Below are 21,993 nucleotides of genomic sequence, written 5' to 3' on the forward strand. Positions count from 1 at the left end.
ATGTATATATGTCATATTTCCTCCTCCTAAGACTCCACTATCATCATAACAAGGGTTCAGAAGAATAAAACATTGCTGCAAATTAGCATCATATTTAGAGATTATCAACAGAGTGTTTTAAATATTCATACTCATTATATCAAGGAATAAACATTGCAGTTTCATTATATTATCTATAATTTGGTTTTCATACGAGTCAAGGTTTGTTATGAATGTTTATATAATGGTAAAGGAGCTCCAGAGTACAAAAGTCCATGAGCATATGCTCTCTTACAGGTGGAGTGGCTGGTTCATTATAAGCACTGAATAGAAAGGAAAATAGGATTCCAACCTTGATCTACTAACTTTCTCACTCAGTGCTGACTTTGCTTGGGAATAGTTAGAGGAAGAATGAGAAGACAAAGGGGGTTCTAGAAAGGATCACCACCCTACATAGTGTGTTGCGAATGGTCTTGCTTAAGAATGCCATGAAACATGCTTCTAAGATGAGGGAGGCCTTGCCTTGCTGAGTTAGAATCCAGGTATCAAATTTTTCATCCTTTCCATGGCTTTCATTCATTGTTTATTAACTAAATGACTTCCCTGAGATTTCAGTTGTTAGAACAGAAAGAGAAAGTGTATCTTAGAAGCAAATAGGTGCTAGAAATGATGTTATGTAACCTTAGTTGTGGAGGCTTGCAATCACAACTCTGGAGGACTATGTAAGAGGATTTCAGATTCACGGTTAGCCTGGGCTCCTGAACATGTGAGGCCAGTAAAGGCAATGTCAGGAGACACTGCCTCAAAGTAAAAAGCATAGAGAGGTCTGGGGATGGTGCTCATCCAGAAGGCACCTGTGTAGCATGCACAAGACTGCAGGTTCAACCCCCCAGTGTCACAAAAAATATAGCATCGAAACTACTTAATGCCTTCTTGTATTGTTGCCATGAATCTGTTTTATAGCAATATGGTCCCTGCAGTCAGGAAGAGAACATAGGTCACAGATTTCCCATTATTTTCAAGTCATAATTGCTTCAAAACTGTAGCATACTTGGGGTAATTGCATCATTTTACACTCAGAATGTCAACTAAAAGTACTCAAGGGATCTATGTAAGATATAATGTTTGAAAATTAATCTTAGCGTCTAGGGTGTAAGTTGTGTAAAGTAAATAGAAACCGCAAAAGCACTGCAGTACATTTTAGCTCTTGAGTTGGTACAGGAAAACAGAATCCTCCAGAAGCACTCCACACTGTATTACATGTTAGCTATACACCTAGCTATACCTCAGTTTCCCTGCTTTAAAAACGGAAGCTCACTCTCTCTCTTGTGATCACTAAAGCATACCTGATTCTTGAATAACAAGAGCTGTCAGGATATTCATCATTTATATGTGTATAAACACACATAAGTGCACACATATATATTATATATATATATCAGTATATATATACATATATATTATATCAGTATATATACATATATGTATATATACATATATATACATATATTATATATATCAGTATATATATACATATATATCAGTAAAATTGCTGCTATGACTTCAAAATTGTAAGATTTCCAAAATTTGATTATATGTATACATACACACACGTTCACACACACAGACACACACACACACACACACATCCCATCTCCTAACTTCTCCTAGATCCTCCCCATCTTTCCACCTACCCAACTTTGCTTTTATTTTTCTTTCAAAAAAACCTCCACAAAACAAAACTCAAAAAAACCCCAAACAAACAAAAAAAGACCAATATGAAAAGATACCAAATAAAATGAAACAAAAATCTACAAAAGTATCATAACTGTTTTATCTTATGATACTGTTTTATGTTTCTTGGAGTCACTCATCCTCTCTGGCTCTTACAATCTTTCTCACTCCTCTTCCCCAGAGCTCCGTGATCCCTGAAGGGAGGAGTTTGATGAAGATATCCCATTAAGTACTGGGTATTCCAAAGTCTCTTACTCTCTGCACATTGTTTAGTTGTGAACCTCTGTGTTAATTCTCATTGTCCTGCAAGATAAAAAAAAAAAAACTTCTCTGAGGAGGGTTGATTATTTTATCCTAATAAAGTACAACTTTACACAGATATTAGGATGTGACTCAGAGGAGATCACATTATTCTAACATTCTGCCTCCTACAAGACTCCTGTCTAATGATCAGTAGCCTTGTCGATGGCTCTCCAAGTCATGTGTTCTGTTTCATCAGCTTTCTGACAACACTGTCTTGCGTGTTCCTGTGTCACTTTTAATATCAGTCACATCTGTTGTGCCAGTAGCCTTGTACATACATAAGAGTTTCATCATCTGAAGGATATTTGTAGACATGGCTAGAGATTAACCAAGGGAGTGAAAGATTCTGACAGACACAAGACAAGTGCCTTCCAATAAAGCTTAAATGCATATAGAAAGGAAGGCCAAGTACAATGTTCTTGATATGACACCATCACCAGTGAGCAGAAGTTGATATGACACCATCACCAATGAGCAGAAGTTGCTGGGTGAGATAGTTGATCTAAATTTAATGAATAAGTTTCTTTTCAAGTATCCATTTAAAGGCAAAAACTGGCTGCCTTTCAAATTTGGCTGTCAGAAAAGGGCTCAGGAGGGACTAGGCAGGAGTGTATTTGAGACGTTGAGGTCACTCAAGTTTAAACTGCCAGGTAGAGTGACTGGAGTTGTTTGATTTCCCTATTATGTTGTCAGTGAATACAATATTCAATATGCTTGTCTTCATCACATCTAATCCACACCTCTGGAGCCCCGATTTTTTTGTGAGACCCAACATATTTTTTTGACCATTAGGGTGCTATTTTAATATTAAATAAGACACCTACCAAGAATGATGTAACCTCTTCTTACAAAGCCCTGCCATCAGGACCTGGGGCAGTCTGACTGAGTCAGAGTTGCTTTAATTACCCACTTGTTCCCATTCAGTGGATTATGCACACACAATTATTTTCTACAAGAGCTAGGCTTCAAAGGGTATATTCTGTAGTTGATGAGTTAACAATGATCATGGCCACCATAAGAGAATAGAGGTGAAAGTGGATATTTTAACGAGTTGGGCAGCTGTAAATTTGATCTCACAGAAGCTTCAGGCTAGCTGGCAGTGGGCAAGCACTTTCACTCTGTGAGCCTTAGCACCCTGATTCTCCTCTGTGAAGTATTTGCCTTGTAGAGTAAATGAGCAAACACAGATGACAACAGAGCCAACAACAGGTAAATCCACCGTAGTGCTGCTCAATGATACCGTGCATTATTGTTGTTTCCTGGGTTCACTTGCCTGGGTTTTGACGTTCTGTGGTTTATTTATTGCAGATATTGATGAATGTGCCTTAAGAACTCACACTTGTTGGAATGACTCTGCCTGCATCAACTTAGCAGGAGGATTTGACTGCCTGTGTCCCTCCGGGCCTTCCTGCTCTGGTGACTGTCCCCACGAAGGAGGGCTGAAGCATAATGGGCAGGTGTGGATTCTGAGAGAAGACAGGTGTTCAGTCTGTTCCTGCAAGGTAAGGCTGACAGGAGGCAGTGATGGGTATGGTTGTTCTTCCTCTCTGCCCACCACTGTTTATTTATTTATTTTTTTCTGCCCTTGAGGTCATTAGTCCCTAACTTAGTCCTCAATAGAGCCTATCCATTCTGATCTACAATAGAATACAGTCAACTGATGATGGGTGACTAACAAGTTGGATTTGAATTCACTCTGGTTTTTGTAGCAAGGGGTTTGCAGCCTTGAGAAGAGATTGCCTCTCAGGAGAAGCTGGGAAGAAGTCAGGATTGTTTTTTAACTGAGATCCACAGTACCTTAGTTGTTGGTCAGGTGAGAATTTTCAGGAACCTGTATTCCTCACTTGTACAAGCTCGCTGGCTCAGAAATCTCTATCTTAGATTGTCATTTGCAAGGACTCTCCTTCACTGGCTCATGGCTTATGGGAATATCATCAAGAAAACCAGGCTCATAGGTCATTCAAGTAGTGGTCAGACATGAATGGGTGGACAAATGGAGAGGTTACCATTGTGGCTTCTTTGTAACCAATGTCTTTGTTTTTCTCATTCCTGGGGAATCTCTTAGGCAAAGTCTTCAGAAAAAAAGGAAACAACACTTTTCCAATAGTGTGGTGGTTTCTTTGTAACTGATGTCTTTGTCTTTCTCATTGCTGGAGTGTCTCTTAGGCTAAGTCCCAAGAAAGCAAATTGGTTGCTTATGGAACACACTTCTGCAACATTGTGGTCTTACCTATTGCTTTGCACAGTGGGCCCATTAAATATTTGATTTCTTCATGCTTTGTTTCTTCTTTTGTTGATTTTGCCATTTTATTTTAATTTGTCCTTACTTTGCCATAGCTTTTGGCTTAAATACTGGAATGAGATTATTTAATCTTAGACTTTAAAGACATTGAAAACAAGAAAAATTATTTGCTTAGTAGTTTCTTAGGAAGCCAAGCCTCCTAATAAATTCCATGTTTCCCAGAAATGGAGCAGGACTGAGCCTGAGAAACCTATGTGATTCATCTTCTGCACTGACATCTGGCCACATTTCAACGGAACCCAGGGGTCTACTTCGAATAGTAGACCCATGCTTAACCCATGGCACCTGTTTTCTTCCTTTCCACTTAAACCTAGTTTCATAACCCAAATTTAAATTTATTTTCCCATTTATTAAGCATCATATACTAGGCTATGTTCCAAATAACCCATAACTAGAAAACAGCATCATATTTTGTATGAGCACAGCTTTGAATGATGAAGAAAATATCAGTATGAATAAAGTAACTCATCCTCTTTCTCAAGATTCCCACTTATACACTATCTAGGGCCTTTGGTTCCCACTGTCCCAAACTTACTCTTTCCCCACAGAACATTGGTGTTTTAGAAGCCAGTGAGGTCAGCTGTCCTCCCAACTTCAGGGAGCTCAAACACTCAGCTTAGAAATCTAGTACATGGATAGGATATTATCAGCAGTCAAATGAATGCTATCAAGTGTAGTAGTGAACCAGGTGGTATTGAAACAAAAAAAAATTCTTAAAAAAAGGAAAAGATCGTTTTATGTTAGAATAATGAACGCAGAAAATTAAAGAGGCTGGCTACTATGTTCCCCGTTCTGGCAGTAAAGTGGAGCAACTTCTTCCCAAACTTCTGAGTATGATTGAAATCTCCAGAAACCCAGATTTTTCAAGTTTTCTAGACCACTGGAATATTGAGTACAGTGAAACCAAACACTTTTAACTATATTTGTAACTGCATTTAAGTCCCCGATAACCCAGGGATCCAACCAACATGAATGTTCCCCCATGCTTCTGTCACTGTACTAACAATCTAAGCAGCCTCCTTTTCCTCTTCTGCATTGTTTTCTGTGGTATCCTTAATCTCTTCTGAGGGACTTGGATGCAGCTGACACCCTAGATGATCAACTCTTATAGTCTTATTAACAAACTTTATTAATAATAATCCACACTACCACTTTCATATTTTTGAAGAATGCATGAAGTTGATATTTTAACTACTTGTTTAAAACAAACAATAGAATAATATTGTATGTAATATTCTGACTCTTAAAAGATGTATTTTTAAATTATCTTTATTTTTTGAGATTATAATCAAAGTACAACATAGCCCCTTTTTGTCTCCCTCCATATCTCCCATATAGCCCTTGCTTGCTTTCAAATTCTAGGTCTTCTCTTTTTCTTGAATTAACTGTGTGTCTGTGTCTCTGTGAGTCTATGTGTGCCTGTATCTATGTGTATGTGCATACCTCTAAATATGCAAATAAAACCTGCTCAATCCATTCAGTGTCACCGATATGCACATGATATTTTACCACTTAGCATTGGACAACCAACGGTGACTCTTTCCCAGGGATTACCATTTTCCCTCTTCTCAGGATTCCTTAAATGCCCATAATTCTTAACTTAAGCTCGAAGCCTTGTGAACTCTCCGCTGTTTTTAATTAGCATGTCTCCATTTGTGTGTCAGAAGCTTTCTCCTGCTTCAGAGTAACATGGGGATCGTGTTGGAACTCTTGATCCAGACTTTGTGGTTTAAGTTTCAAGAACAGTAGACACAGGGTGGTAACCACAATTTGCCTTTGTACCTAGTTCCCAGGATATATCAATATCTTGGTTTTGAGGACTCCATTTGAAAGGTCTAAGAACCTTTCAGTCTTGTTTCTAACAGAAATCTTATTTTCCTGTCCCACAACCTCCCTATGATACAAAAATACATCTTAGGGTAAAATCATTCATAACAGTCTATTTGGAGGTCCATCATTTATTCTATGACTAATTTTCTACATTGGAATGTCCCATTCTTCTCCATGGATCTCTTTTATATTTTTTTTATAAATGTGACAATGAGGGTAATTTTGTCCCTAATGTTTAAAGAGGATGAAGTGGATGAAACATGCTATAACCTAATATCAAAATCAATAATTGGAAAAATAATTCATATCACAGTCTGATTAGTTTGTGAGAAAGGACAATAGATACATCTAGAGTAATAATCCTAATTTTATAGTTTATGTGAGGAAATAGCAGACATTTTTATTAAATACCATTTAATAAATATTTTAAATTTTCTGAACTGTGAGCATTGTGTCACAAACCCTCAATCTCACCACTGTGTTATGAAATCAGCTGCAGGTTCTATGCAACTAGATTAGAAGTTTGGGTTCCATGAGATGTTATCAGGCAGCTGCTGAATGTGGACCTGACCATCAAATTGCATAGAACCTGGTAGTTTATATTTTTATTTAGTGACTATATATGGGTTTCATGTAAATCCAACTACTTAATTTAAATATTTCAAGACAACGACATGAACATAAATTGTGCAGTTTGGGGTGAGTGGATCAGTATTTCAATAGGTCAATAGGAAAATGTTTAATTCAAAATTTAAGACCTGGAATTTTAAACAGTATAATACATTCAAATATTGTTCTACCAGTGAGAAGTTCCCTGCTTTTAAAAATCAGAACTAAGTGTTTTAGTTAGGATAGATGACAGAGGTGCTGGTTAGTCAACAAAAGGATGGACTGGGTATTAGGACTATCTTGTACCTCACTGGTACAAATAGGCATAATTATGCTCTAATTGTATTTTGAGAGAAAAGTTTCCTTTTAACAGGAAGGGTGATGTGTAGGAGGAGCTAAGGTGGGAGGAGTACTGAGAGGAAGAAAAGGAGTAAGAAGAGGAGAAGAAGAAGGAGAGGAGAAGCTAGGTGATGAAAGAGAGATAGAGGGGGGAGACAGGGAAGCAGATGTTCATGTATCTCCACCAGTCAAAGATAGTTGATATATCTAGGTTGGGTAGTGGGTTACACCTCTGATTGAACAATACCAAACTTATAAAGCCTATGATTAACATTTCTTAAAAAAAAATGTATAAATGCAAAATGAAAAGGGGGCATGGGATAGGGGTTTTCTACGGGGGGGGGGAATGGGGAAACAGGATGGTATCTGAAGTGTAAATGAAAGATCTAATAAAAAAAATCTAGAATTAATTTAAACATAATTCTTATTAATTGTGGATGGTTGAACTTTCATTATAAAATTACATGGAAACACTGAAGTGCTGAGCAGGAGAGTGAGAATTCAGCTTTGATATCTCAGTGGAACTGGGGTCACCATCATAACTGGACAGGGGTCAGGCTCTTGGCACAGCCCACAGAACAAAACGAGGAGGACAGTCTGCTGAGATGGGGCTCTTCTCACTCACACTTGGTTTCCAGTGTGACTGCACCCTCTGAATAACCCTTTATAACAACATTCCAATTTTATTAATGAAGTCACCTTTGGCATTTCCATTATCAAACATGATTTTTCTTGACGGTTACTCAGTAATTCAAAGCCAGCGGGAACATTGTCATTGTTCTGAAACCTAATAGAAGCTGAGGGGGGCCTCAATGAGGTTTTCACATAATTGATGAGATGTGAAATTGCTTTATTCTGCACTGACCCTGAAGGCTATCCACTCATTTCTATTCATTCTCTTAACTAGTAGGTAAGCTTGAATCTCATGGAAAGAAATACAGTAATCTGTGAAAATAATGTATAGTTTTGCTTGATGTTGGTCTAAACTGCATGGCCAAGCCATGTAGTCTCTGATGCTTAGACATTTAATACCTAGAAAATGAAATAGATTAGTAATAAAATTAAGTTTATGGAGCTTGGGGATACAGGTGAGTGGCAAAGCGCTTACCAAGTATATGTGTGTCTCTAGGTTCAATTCCCAGCACTAAAACAAGAAAGATGACATGTTAATACAAAATTGTTGTAACATATTATTTTAGCAAAAGTCATGGGAATCATGATATAAGCCAGTAGGCTAAGGACATTTTGTTGGAAGATTCCTGTGATCTGTACTCATTAGTGGTAGGCTATGTAAAATATCTGGTTTAATTAACCTGATCACCTCTAGATTCCCCTCCTCTGTATGTGTGTGTGTGTGTATGTGTGTGTGTGTTTGTATATCTCACTCTCTATATTCACACATTTACATATTTATAGAGGGTCTATGTTTTTATAAAATTAACGTATATGTATGCACACACAAGTATCTGTTTGTATTTCATCTCTTGATAGTTTAGAACAGTTCTCTCTTATCATTTTTATAGTAGAGACAATAGATAAAATTTGAGTGAAGGCCCCTTTCCACTGTCTTCAGTTATTATAAGACAAAAGTAGCCAGCATCTCCTTTCCAGTCTCTGTAAGGAATATAGTTCTTTTTAAGGATTTCTACTTTAGCTTCCATTGAACTTAGTTTACCATCCTTTTTTTTTTTTTTTTTTTTTTTTATGGAAGAAATAGACTAAGACTTCATGGGTAGGCCTATTGTGTTTGTAGATACCGGTAACTATGAAGCTGCATATTCATGGGAGATGACAGATACAGTATCTGATAAAAGCTGTGACTGGCAAGGGAGATGAGGTGTATCTAATAGGAGGAAATGAAACATGCATCAGGAAAGACACATATGACCAATCAACCAGCCACAGGAGATGGGGCAGGGATTAATGAGGGTTTTGTTTTCGTTAAGCTCAATATCAGTCAACACTGTGACATAACCAAAATAAAAAGGAAAAACAGACTGCATTAGAGAAAGCATACCGAAAGTTAATCCATGGAGATACAAACCAATGCCACCCCTTGTTTCTCAAGACATATTTAGTTACCTGACTTGAAAAATGAAGGCATAAATCATAGATCATCAGTATTAAATATGCTATAGGTAAATGACTTTCATAATTTTGGCAGAAGATAAGTGTTCAGTTTTTGACTAATAAAGATGGTGAAGATCATCCTTATTAGTCAACGATTGAAAAACAGGGGTAGCCACCAACGCTGCTGTGTAGTAAAAACTTACAAACAATTGAAACAGGTTAAACAATCAGAAATGTTTTCCCCGGGAGTAATTTGGTGAACACTTACAAATGAGCTTCTAAAAAATGTTATAAGAGAATACAAGGGCTGTGATTTCAAGGAATAGTAACTAAAGTCAGCAAAGAGATAACAAGACTAAGACACACAGACATGTACCCTGAATACTTTCCTTGGTGTGAGATCCTAAGAACGGATAGGTTCAAGTATAGTCTTTGTAACTTTTAGCTTTTGCTATTACAGTGAAGGTAGGTTTTATGTCCTTTAAATGATTTCCTATCCCTAAGACTTAGTTTTAAAAGTACTCAAAAACAGAACCATAGGGAGATGATGAGAAATGGGTCGGTCATTCTTCCAGAGAATTCAAGCTCAGTTTCTAGCACCAAAGTAGGGTAGTTTACAACCACCTTTAGTTTCAGCTCCAGAGGATCCAGTGACCACTATTGGCACATGCACATGCACACGCATGTGCACACATGCACACTTACTTTTTAATAAGAGTAAATCTTTAACAAAAATAAATGTACCCATAAATGGTAGCCAAAGTCCTCACACCTTAGATTCTCCATCAACAGAAATATAACACTAGTTTGATGAGTAGATAGTAGACATACTGTAAGTACTCAGTATGAACATCAGTGATCTTGACCTTCAGTATCTTATAACTGGGTGCCCAGGACTAATACCCTGAAACTCTAATGTATCCATCATTTGATGAACTGCTTTATGAGAGAAGGTGACAACTAGTCATAAGCTCTTCAAATAAGCAATGTAATGACTTCCTTGCATAAAAAAAATCTTTTGAAACTCTCAGACATGATTGTAGACTTCGAGATGATGCTGTATTGTGTCATCTGTATAAGGCACTTAGCATCTCTGGACCTCAGTTAGTTCTTCCCACATTTCTTATGGATTGGGGCATATATGAAAGTAGGCAGTGCATTTCCGTGTGTTTGCTGCTTCTCTCGTATATTAGAACAATGTAGTCACACAGTTTTCTACTGAAATGAATTATTTTCTTATTGTCACAGCACACAATACCATGCTTTCATTACATTTCCATACACATGCACACCATGCAGTTTGCTCTTATTTTTATACATTTCCCTGGTGTTCCACTTTCCCTTTCCTGTCTGTTCCTCCACCACTACCACCATGTAGTCCCTTTTTCATCTGGAATGCATTTTTTTATTACATTCAGTTTAACTGATTATGTTAGCTCTAATTCTGAAATAAAAACATCCTTTCCATTAATTAACTAACTAATTAATTAATTCACTTTACATCCAAATCACAACCCCCTCCTACCAGTCCCCTTTTACATAGAACTCTCACCTCTCTTCCCTTATTGTTCTCCTCCTCTGAGGAGGAGGCCTGTCCTGGGTACCCACCCACCCTGGCACATCAAGTCACTGCAGTACTAGGTACATCCTCAACTATTGAGGCAAGACAAGGCAGCACAGTTAGAGAAACAGGATTCACAGGTTGGTAACAGAGTAACAGTTGGTAATTCCATTTTGAATTGGATGGCTACAGTAAAAAAAGGCTGTGTCTGCTTTGAGCAAGATGGGAGGTAGACAATATAGATTCAGAGTTAAGAAGTTCATTCTGTGATCTCTGTGGTCTGTTTTCAAGGCTTGATTTTTGGAGTGCATCTGTGCATACATTTTCCTAATCACAAAACCTCCTCAACCTCACTTCTCAACAGGATGGGAAGATATTCTGCCGGCGGACAGCTTGTGATTGCCAGAATCCAAATGTTGACCTTTTCTGCTGCCCAGAGTGTGACACCAGGGTCACTAGCCAATGTTTAGATCAAAGCGGAACGAAGCTCTATCGAAGTGGAGACAACTGGACCCACAGTTGCCAGCAGTGCCGATGTCTGGTATGTCAGTTTCCTGGGGCTCCTGACGCCTTTGCTGTAAAAAAAAGTCTATAAACTTGTGAGCTTTTGGGCTAGAGTTCCAAAGTTTCCAGTATTACACAGAGCATCATGGACTATGCTTAACCAGTGGCCATGTGCTATGCCTGGAGATATTTACACTATATTTAAAATGCTACAAAGTAAAATGAATGTATTTATGGAACAGATTTAACTTGAGCAGTTTGTGTATACCTATATATTTTAGAACATATTTTAAATATATTTTAGAATGTCCAAAGCAAGGAAAATCCTCATAAAGTAGCCTTAAATGGCTTGGGAGACAGTGATTGTCCAGATAGAGCCAAGCGTATTTTTGCTTTTGACATAATCTTTAATACTGCCTATAGAAAAATATAATAGAAGATGGAGTTTGGGTGATGAGCAAGACTGAGAATCCAATTCTGTAACTGTCTCATAGGCTAGCTTGATGTGGACACTTTGGATATGTCAAAGCACTTCAGTGGTTAGTCTTCCATAAATGTTCACAGGTTTATGGGTAGCAGTTCAAAGATTCTTAGGAAGATGAGAGAATGTATGTGAAAGATGAGTACCACACTCATCACATAGCAGGCATTTGGCTTAGTGCCATAGAAAACCCTGAAAGTGATATCTGCTATTGGTGCTCTTCTATCCCCTAAAGATGCTGTTCAAACAGAGCAAAGATTATTTTTAATATTAATATACAGTTACTAACACTGTGCCTGGATTTGAGAATGTTCAGAGAAAACACATAATTTCCATATCTGGTTCAGTGTGCTTCAAATTACCATACAGACAATGATTTCTAAGAATGGGAAGACTTGAGGGCATGGTACGTTGAGGCTTGTGGTGCTCCACCTTCTCCATCTCGCAGCATTCTACCAGAGTCAGCTTGTAAAGCAAGCTCTTAGCTTGGTGCTTAATGTTTATTGAAATGAATTTTTCTCTTTCTGGGTATTGTATGAAAACTAGCACACAGAGAAATTGTTCTCTAGGCTTCCATAAATCCCCAGGTTAACGTGCAAGCCATCATAACATGTATCCTTTACAATTCATCTTAATACTAAGACTGCAACATAGATAAATTCCATTCATGGCCAATTTTACAAATTCCCTTCCAAGGACAAACATATCTAGGACAACTACAGACCTATTTCCAGCATCAGTCTGGAAAACCATTTTTCTTCCTTGAGAAGCCAGTCATCAGATATCTGGGATTACTGGCATTTATCTTGCATATGACATTTTCATTCAACAAGTTTTAAAAGGACATCTTGAATGTCCAGTCTTTGGGATGTACATTCATTTCAACTCACAAAAGCTTTTCATTGGGGATTAATGGGTGGGGGAAATGGGGAAGGGGGATAGCATCTGAAATGTAAATAAATAAAATATCAAAAAAGCCAAAGAAAGCTACTGAACATTAATTTAAAATTACTTTAGAATAATATTGGTCACATTTATTAAATAATTTATCAAGACTTTGCCTGTGCTAGACTCCTGGTGATATCACACAAGCAAGGCACACACAGTCACATGAGTAAGCCTAGAATGTGGAGACATTGACTAAATAATGAAGTAAATGAGAATCACTGCAGCTGACAGTGACATGATGACAGTGAGGCTGTGTGGAGAGACCTTGCTGTTATAGGCAGCTCATTGGTGCCACTGCCAGAGGCCTCAGGTAGAGGCTCCATTTGAGCTATGATTTGGAGATCTTAGAGTCATGGAGTGGTTTCTCCAGAGAACGGCCAGTCTCAACTCTAAACTTGAATTCAACATCTCAGTCGATGCAGCTGTTGAAATACTCTGTGCCTCTGAGTATCACTTTGGACCTTAAAAGAAGTAGGCATCTTACATCACCATCTGTTTGCTTGTTTATTCTATTAATATCTGTCGGACAAATCTCTGAACATCATCAGGGAAGAAAACAAACAATAAAAGTCCAAAAGATCAAGTTAATGTTGAGTTATACCAATTACACAGCATAACCTGAAAAAAAACAGTACAACATGACAAAAACAACTGTATACTGTGCTTGGAACACAAACAAGCTGATTAGAGACTTTCTTTGAACTCTGGATTAGGTAGTCAGCAAAACCATCCTGAGGAAGTGAAAACTTCTTAGAAGTTATGTGTATAGAAGGTATGTCTTCACAGAGGAGAATGGATAATACACATCATGGTGTGGGATGGAAGCATTCAGTAAGAAAATGAGAATTGTAATGCTTTCTTTCCCCAAGGGATATTAGGAATGTAAAACTGCATAAGGATGAAGACAACTCATTTCATCTTTCTCTCCACAGGAAGGAGAGGCAGACTGCTGGCCTCTAGCTTGCCCTAGTTTGAGCTGTGAATATACAGCCATCTTTGAAGGCGAGTGTTGTCCCCGTTGTGTCAGTGACCCCTGCCTGGCTGATAATATTGCCTATGACATCAGAAAAACTTGCCTGGACAGCTCTGGTGTTTCAAGGCTGAGCGGTGCAGTGTGGACAATGGCTGGATCTCCTTGTACAACTTGTAAATGCAAGGTAACTAGCAGCCACAGAGTTTTCTTTTGAAATCTCTGAATTCAGATTCCATGGAGTGTATGTTCTCACAGGAGGATATTAAGTGTAGACAGATAAATAGCTGGTCCTTGTATCAAGGCAGATTCCAAATGGACATGGAGTAATACAAATTTGCCTTAAAACTGCTGAATTTTAACAATTAACTGTAATCGCACTCATAGAAAATGAAAGTTATTTTAGCCTGAGTGTACAAACAAATAGATCTTTGCATCTTGTGCATTTTCTGGGGCTCTTTTACTTCTGTTTGTATGATCTTATTCCAGTGTGTTGGTATTATCTTATTCTATTCAATTTTTAAAATTATTATCCTTCAGATTCCTGATTGTTTTCTAAGAAGAGACAGGAAGAAGTTGAATCTTGAAGCAAGAGTAGGTTGAGAGAAATGGAGCCTACCCTTAAGAGTATTTCTTTCCCTCCTGAGACTCCCTTGGAATAAAATAAATTTTCATTTGTGTGCAGTAGGGGGTGTATGTTCACTTCTCCTTTCAGCTCTGAGTAGTCTCCGTGCATTCATATGTTCTTTGTTTTGAAGGCCATTTTTTATGTTCTCTATCTCCTCTAACTTTTACATTATTTCTCTCTCATCTTCTGTGAGGTTCTTTGACCCTAAGGATGAATTTGATGCAGATATTCTATTGAAAGCTAAGTGTTCTGAGACCTCTCAGTCTCCTGATAATGTTTGGCTGTAGGTTTCTGTATTTTCCCATCTGCTGCAGGAAGAAGCTTCCCTCATGGTGGCTGAGCAAAGCATTTATCTTTGAGTATGGCAGAATGCCATTCAGAGTCATTTTATTGCTACAATTTATTTTTCTTTAGATTAGTGTAGGCACCAGCTCTAATTTTCTATATTTAATAAGATGTGTATGTGTTATCATGAGCAATGAAGTCTTTCCATCAATTTATGGAGAGCAACCTATATAGCTTTGGTAATAGCTTAGGTAGTTTGGGAATTCCCATGAACTCCTTTTGCCAGCAACTTAATTAGATGTAACTCACCCATCCCTGTACTGGAAGTATCATTTAGTAATACTTGAAGTAACATTTAGTGAGAAGAGATGTCCAATTGAAACTTTGTATCCTACATTATATCATTTAGATATCCTTCAGAAATGTATATATTATAAGGAGTGTCTACTAGATTTGGCTAAAATACGACCCATCAAAAATCCCTGAATAAAGATAGTCCCTCCCTGTATTCCCTTCTTCATCTATGCCCCTTCTCATTTGACCCTCCCGTCTTGGTTCATCCCCCAACAGCTCTTCCATCCATAATATATCCTATTTCTCCTTCTTAGGGAGATCTATCTATGCCATCCAGTCTCTTACTCTATATCTAACTTCTCTGGTTCTATGGATAGAAGCTTGGTTCTCATCAACTGAACAGCTAATATCCATATATAATCACATACATATCATATATGGCCTTATGGGTGTGGGATACCTCACTCAAGATGATTATTTTCTAACTACATTTTCTTGCAAATTTCACAATGTCAATTATTTTAGTGCCTGCATTCTACTTCATTGTATAAATGTACCACATTTTCTTTATCCATTCTGCTGTTGGACAACATCTAGGTTGCTTCCAATATTAAATATTATAAATAGAGAGGCAACGGACATGATTGTGCAACTGTCTCTGTGGTAGGATGATGCATTTTTAGGATATATGCCAAAAGTTAGGTAGAACTAGATCTTGAGGTACATTGACTCCCATCTATCTGAGGAACCATCATATTGACTTTCATAGTGGCTGTACAATTTGCCTTCCAGCTACCAATGGGGGAGTGTTCCCCTTATTCCATGTCTGTGTCAGTATGAGATATCATCTGCACTATTGGTCCAGCAGGTATAAGATGTTATGTCAAAAAAAGGTTTGATTTGCATCTCCATGATGGCTAGGGGTTTTGAACATTTCCTAGTCATTTGAGTTTCCTCTAATGAGAATTCTGTGTTTAGATCTGCATCCCATTTTAAAATTAGATTATTTGGTTTTATTTTGACATCTAGTTTCTTGAATTCTTTATATATTTTGGATATTGTAGTGCAACCAATTTAAATTTATCCCCAACTAGCTTACAAATGAATGAGACTCAGACTATGTTTGAAAGTTACTGGGGGATGAGGGGTAACCTCTAATCTACTGTTTTAACTGCTGGCCTTACTACCTCCCCAGTGGTCTACCTCAGGTACTTTCTGTTTCTACTAGCCATCTGTTCATGGTTCCTCTCCCCTCATGTCAGTTTCCTCCTCTCTCTCTTTCTTCCTTCTTCACCTAGTCTCTCCTTTCTCCTTTCTCTTCTCTACCCACAACCAGGTCAAACCCCACTTACCTCTAATCCTTTCAGTATTTGCCTGTAGCCAATACTATTAAACCAATAGTTTTAAATCAAGGAACAAGGTTTGCACAGCAAAAGCTTGTAAATGTGAGAACTCACTTGTAGGCCTAGTCCTTCCCTTCAGGTACAGAATTTAGCATTTCAATACATAGCAATAGACCACATCTCAACAAGGTATTAGTCCTCCACTGGATGTGGAGTTAGTAAAAAAAATAAACATTTTCCCATTCTGTAGGCAGCTGCTATGAGTTCAAAGATATTCCCCAGTTTCTCATCTATTAGGTTCAGTGTATATGGTTTTATTTTGAAGTATTTGATCACTTGGAATTGAGTTTTGTGCAGGGTAGTAAGTATTGATCCATTTGCCTTGTTTTAGATGCTGCCAATCAGTTTGTCCAGCATCATCTGTCCCTAGGCATTTTGGGGGATAGGAGATATATAATTATTGTTTCTATTTTACAAGGGGTTATATATCTGTTTAGATTGCTTATCTGATCTTGATTTACCTTTAGTAGGTGGAATATATTGAGAAAATTATTCATTTATTTTAGACTTTCCAATTTGTTGTAATACAGGTTATTTAAGTATGTTCTTATGACCCTGGATTTCTTTACTATCTGTTGATATGTCCCATGTTGCATCTGAAAATTTCTTATTTTGACTCTGTTCTATCTCTTAGTTAGTTTGGCTAAGATCTTATCAATCTTATTGATATTTATTTAGAACCAACTTTGTTTTATTGATTTTTTTGTACAGTTTTTTAATTACTATTTTATCTTTTTTCAGCCCTGAGTTTGATTATTTCTTGTCTTCTACTTACTCTTTTTGGTTGTGATTTCTTTCTTTCTTTTCTTTCTTTCTTTTTTAGAGCTTCCAGGTATGCTAAGTTACTAGTATGAGACGTCTTCATTTTTGCTTTTTGTTAAATATTTGTTTACATTTTTAAATAGGTATTTAATGCTATGTACTTGACTCTTAGAATTGCCTTCATTATGTCCATAAAAGTTTGGATATGTTGTATTTTGTTTTCATTCAATTCTAAAATGTTTTATTTGTTTTTTAAAATTTCTGTTTTGACCCATATTATTAATTCAGTAATGATTTTTTCAGTTTCCATTAGATTGTAAGATTGTTTTTTATTGTTGATACTAGTTTTTAATTTATGATGGTCACATAGAGTATCTTTTTTCTTCTATTGTGATTGAAAGTTTTGCTGGGTATAGAAGTCTGGGCTGGCTTCTCTGTCTCTCAAATTTTGGAGAAGGTCCTTGTGACTTTTAGAGATTCTATTGAGAAGTCAGGTGTTTTCCTAGTAGGTCTGCCTTTGTATGCCTTTAATATGTCTTTTCTCCATGCAGTTTTTAATATCTTTTCTTTGTACATTTGGGGTTTTGGTTATTATGTGTCAAGGGGAATTTCTTTTCTGGTTCAGTTTATTTGGTGTTGTATGTGCTTGATTGGCATTCTTTATGTTAGGGAAATTTTCAATGATTTTGTTGAAAGTATTTTCTGTGACTTTGATCTGGGTTTGTTTTCTTTCATTTCTATTATTCTTAGACTTGGTCATTTCATAGTGTCTCAGACATGCTGGATGATTTCTTCCTGGATTTTTTTTTCTTTTAGATGATTTTTATTTAGGTGTCCATTTTCAATGCTTGAGATTCTTCTATCTCTTATATTCTGTTAGTGAGGCTTGCTTCTGAGATTCCTGATAGAGTTCCTAAGATTTTAATTTCCATATATCCCTGAGTTTGTGTTTTTAAATTGATTCTAATTCACTTTGAGATCTGGAACTGTTTTATTCATTTTCTTCCACCGTTTGTTTGTGTTGCTATAGATCTTTTATGGGTATATTTATTTCATTCTTTAGAAATTCTATCATATTCATAAAGTCTATTTTAAGTTTCTTGGTTTTTGTTTCAGTATGAGGCATTTCTCAGGTTACTGTGCTCTACTAGGGACATACTGTCCCTGCTGTCACTAATTTTGTCATTATGCTGACATTTAAGCATCTGGGTTTGGGAAGATTGTAAATATAAGTGCTGATATCTGGTCTTGTCTTTGTCAGGTATGTGCTTTGTTCCTTGATTTATGTTGTCTTTCTAGTTCTTAGGAGGGTGTAAGAGCTGTGTGTGAACTGTAGGGAATGCTATTGGGATACTCCCAAATATGTTTACTGGGGTTTGAGATACAAGATATTTCTAGGTATTGGGTGCTGACGCTTGGGAATAAAGGTATTTAAGGGAATCCATATGAGTGAGTAGAGTAGATTGTTCCAACAGAATCTGTCTGATGCCTGGGAGTAAGGGCAAATGGCAAGGAAAGGCTACACAGCAGGTCATATCTGGGGATGAGACTTCGGAAGTTAGATTTGAAGGAAAGAAGGGGAGGTGAAGATATGAAGCTCACTACCTGCTTTGCTGGCCTAGTCGATTCTCTGACAGGCTTGTCCAGAGGGTTCCCAGGGAATGCCTTCTAGAAGTGTCAACTGACACAAAGAAATAAGTTGGGAAGAAGATTAGAGGAGAGGATCTGAGTGATTCACTGGAAATGGTGGTGGAGAAGAAGGGGAAGCTAAAGCAGTTGGTCTGCTACAGAATTCGGGATGAAACTGGGTGACTGGATTTGGAGAAGGGGAGGAAGCCTGAAGATCTGCAGTTGACTTGCAGGTTGTCAGAGACTGCCTACTGGAGTTGGGGGCTGGGACAAAAAGTGAATGAGAAGAAAGGTTGGGGGAAAAGATCTACATGATCTACTGTATACAGGAGTTGGGGAGGGAGCAGAGAGGAAGAAGAGGCTGCAGCAGATCAGGTGTCAGCCACACAGCTGGGAAAGAGACTAGAGGATTGAATTTACAAGAAAGAAGGGAGAAGTAGAGATTTGCAGTTATCCCAGCTAATTTCCTGGCAGGCATAGCTGGTGGATTATCAGAGAATGCCTGCTGCAGTTGAGAGCTGCAGAATGGAATGAGTAGAGAAGAAGAAAGGTTGGAGAAGCTCTGAGTGATATGCTGAAGGTGAGGCAGAGAGCATACAATTCCTTTTTAAATATCAGACTTGAGATTCATTCAATACAATTATAAAGGTATATTTATATTAATTTATGAAATTGAATTTTAATCAAATTTCATGAATTCATTCACCTAAATGCTCACTCCTCCTTATTCTTGATCTGGTGAATGGTCATATTTACCCTTGATGTAAATCCCTTAGTGGAATCAAGTTTGGATTTGCCTTCAATTCTTACTAATACTTTTGATTAGTTTTTTGAAATGGGAAGTTTTTCCTTTTAGCCATTTATATTTCTGATGTACTTCTTGGAAATAAAGTTAGCAAAAAAAATTGTGACAGTTTAGATTGTTGGAGTGTATCCATAGCATAGAATGAATGTAGACAGGACATGAATCTGACTTGTTAGCAAAGCCTAAGTCAAGGATGACCTGAAAAATCATCCCATGCTTGCCTCCTTTTCAAAACTAGACAACTTCTTTCCATTTTTGAAGCATATTCTCTGTTCCACTGTTTTGAACATGGATTACAAACTCTTCACCACTGAGTCTTCTGTCTTAGGAGCTGACCCCTGTGTTCTTTTTGTACAGAATGGGAGAGTCTGCTGCTCTGTGGATCTGGAGTGTCTTGAGAATAACTGAAGATTTTAAGTGGACTTATCACGTGAGAAAAATGGACAAAATGACCATCCAACCTGAGAAAGAAGAGGGGCTGATTTCTTTTTCTTTTTAACCACAGTCAATTACCAAAGTCTCCATCTGAGGAAGGCGTTTGGGTTGCCTTTGCCACTTTGCTCATCCTTGCTGATCTAGTCTAGATGCCTGCAGTACCGTGCATTTCGGTCGATGGTTGTTGAGTCTCTGTGTTGTAAATCACATTTCCCTTGTCAGATCATTTACAGATACATTTAAAGGATTCCATGATAAATGTTAATGTACCTTTTGTTTATTTTGTGTACCAACATAATAGAGACTTGGCACCATTTATTTATTTTTCTTGTTTTTTGGATCAAATTCTAAAAATAAAGTTGCCTGTTGTGACTTTTGTCTCATCTGCTGCACACAGAATAGAGGTTCCTGTGGGACATGTTGATGGAGATGTGTAACATCTGTCCACGGCATCCTTCCGTTTCAAACTGTTGAACACAGATGCCCACTCACTCAGCTAAAAACTGCTTAGGGCAATTATGATACACTGAGGGGGAAGGGATGCCAGATATCATTAAACATCATTTCAAAAAGTACTCTCTCCTCCCTGTTGCAAAAATAAATGAAGTGACACATTTACTCACAATTTCTAAACAGTGATCTTAAAAGCATTTCTTGGTATGGGAAGCTAGATTATATTTATATCAGCTTTATTTAATACTCAAAACCAGAAAAACACTTTAGTAGTTATTAATAGCAAGTCACCCACATATTGCGTAAACCTGGACTAAGGAATCTGTTTGGCTATTTATTTTTTTATTTTTATTTTTTTGCAGAGATACTTGATTTTTGTCCTTTGCATCTGACAGTCAAGGTTTCTGATTCCTGTTCAATGCTGTCCCACTGATGGCATTGCTCTGTGGATGAAGGGGAAAAGCCTTTAAGAAAAGCATGGGTTGGTGACTGTTCCCACTTCAGCTGATGCATGTTTGCTGACTTGTTGATTGAATGATTCATTTTATTTAATGTATATGAATGTTTCACCTGAGTGTATGTCTGTGCACCGTATGTGTGCCTGGTGCCTTTGGTGATCAGAAGAAGGTACTCAATCCCCTAGAACTGGAGGTACAGATAGTGGTTAACTGCCACATGGGTGCTGAGAATAGAAGCCAGATCTCTGCAAGAGCAGCAAGTGCTCTTAACTGCTGAGACAGCGTTTCAGCCTCAAACAATGCTATATGTTTAAGGATCAGCAGTTATTATGTTATAGAAAATGATTACATTTTGTCAGAGCTGAGCATCCAACCTTAGGTGGTACTTTTAAGAATATCATGCATTACCCTGAACTAAGTTAGTCTCTGGACTGCTCCTCACTACTCTCATATCTCAAAAGTCCTAACTCGTTATACCAAGGATGCTACAAGTAATGTTTAAATTCTAAATACTAACATTATTAATTTAAAATTATAAGTTCCAAACACTATCATTCACTAGCATTTTTCCAACAGAGATAATAGCCAATATTTTTTGAGAAAATGGAGTACTCTACATGAGACCAATTCTATGTGATGAATCACAATGACAACAAATTGAATATAACACTTGGCAAAGACCGATGCAATGTGATAAATTACAGCACATCATATTTTATCTCAATTTCTTACATGGAACCCTGGAGTAAAGAATTGAAAATTACCCTTTGAAAACATTTATGACAACTCAATTAAAGAGAAGCCTTTCCAATGTTATAAAAACAAAGGCATTTATAGGACTTGCAACTGCATCTACAGATCTCTGTGTGAACCAGAGTCCTCCTGTTCTGATTAGCACCTGCCCCACACTCATGTCCTGAGGGTAAGTCTGGTAGTTCTCACAAAAGTCAAGGGACTCTCAAAGTTAACACTATTCCTATCCTCCTCCGTGGAAAGTCTGTTGACCTCTACTACAGAGAATGTCCAAGTACAGATGTAAGTCTTACTTAGAGCTGCCTGTACTTGTTTCTCCAAGACATTATCAAAATGCCACAATTTTATTTGATTTCCAGTACATTGGTACTTAGCTGAAGTACAATTAACATCGATAGACCAAAGTACTTATTTTTACAAATGCAATTCTCAGACTCAATATTTTCTTTTCTTCTGAA

General features: G+C 37.4%; 1 protein-coding gene across 2 annotated transcripts in view; it reads left to right on the forward strand.

The window, feature by feature from the left end:
* Nell1 (neural EGFL like 1) overlaps window positions 1–20,254 on the forward strand; it is an 823,979-nt gene extending 803,725 nt beyond the window's left edge. For both annotated transcript variants that reach the window (XM_034515089.2, XM_076934998.1), the window contains 4 exons: window positions 3,325–3,518; window positions 11,092–11,268; window positions 13,593–13,817; window positions 19,794–20,254. In XM_034515089.2, the coding sequence (XP_034370980.1) occupies window positions 3,325–3,518; window positions 11,092–11,268; window positions 13,593–13,817; window positions 19,794–19,844 (647 nt within the window). In that variant the 3' untranslated portion in view covers window positions 19,845–20,254. The remainder of the gene's footprint in view (window positions 1–3,324; window positions 3,519–11,091; window positions 11,269–13,592; window positions 13,818–19,793) is intronic.
* The last annotated feature ends 1,739 nt before the right edge of the window (window positions 20,255–21,993 follow it).

The sequence above is a fragment of the Arvicanthis niloticus genome, chromosome 1 (genome assembly GCF_011762505.2).
Source record: "Arvicanthis niloticus isolate mArvNil1 chromosome 1, mArvNil1.pat.X, whole genome shotgun sequence".
NCBI classification, from domain to species: Eukaryota; Metazoa; Chordata; class Mammalia; order Rodentia; family Muridae; genus Arvicanthis; species Arvicanthis niloticus.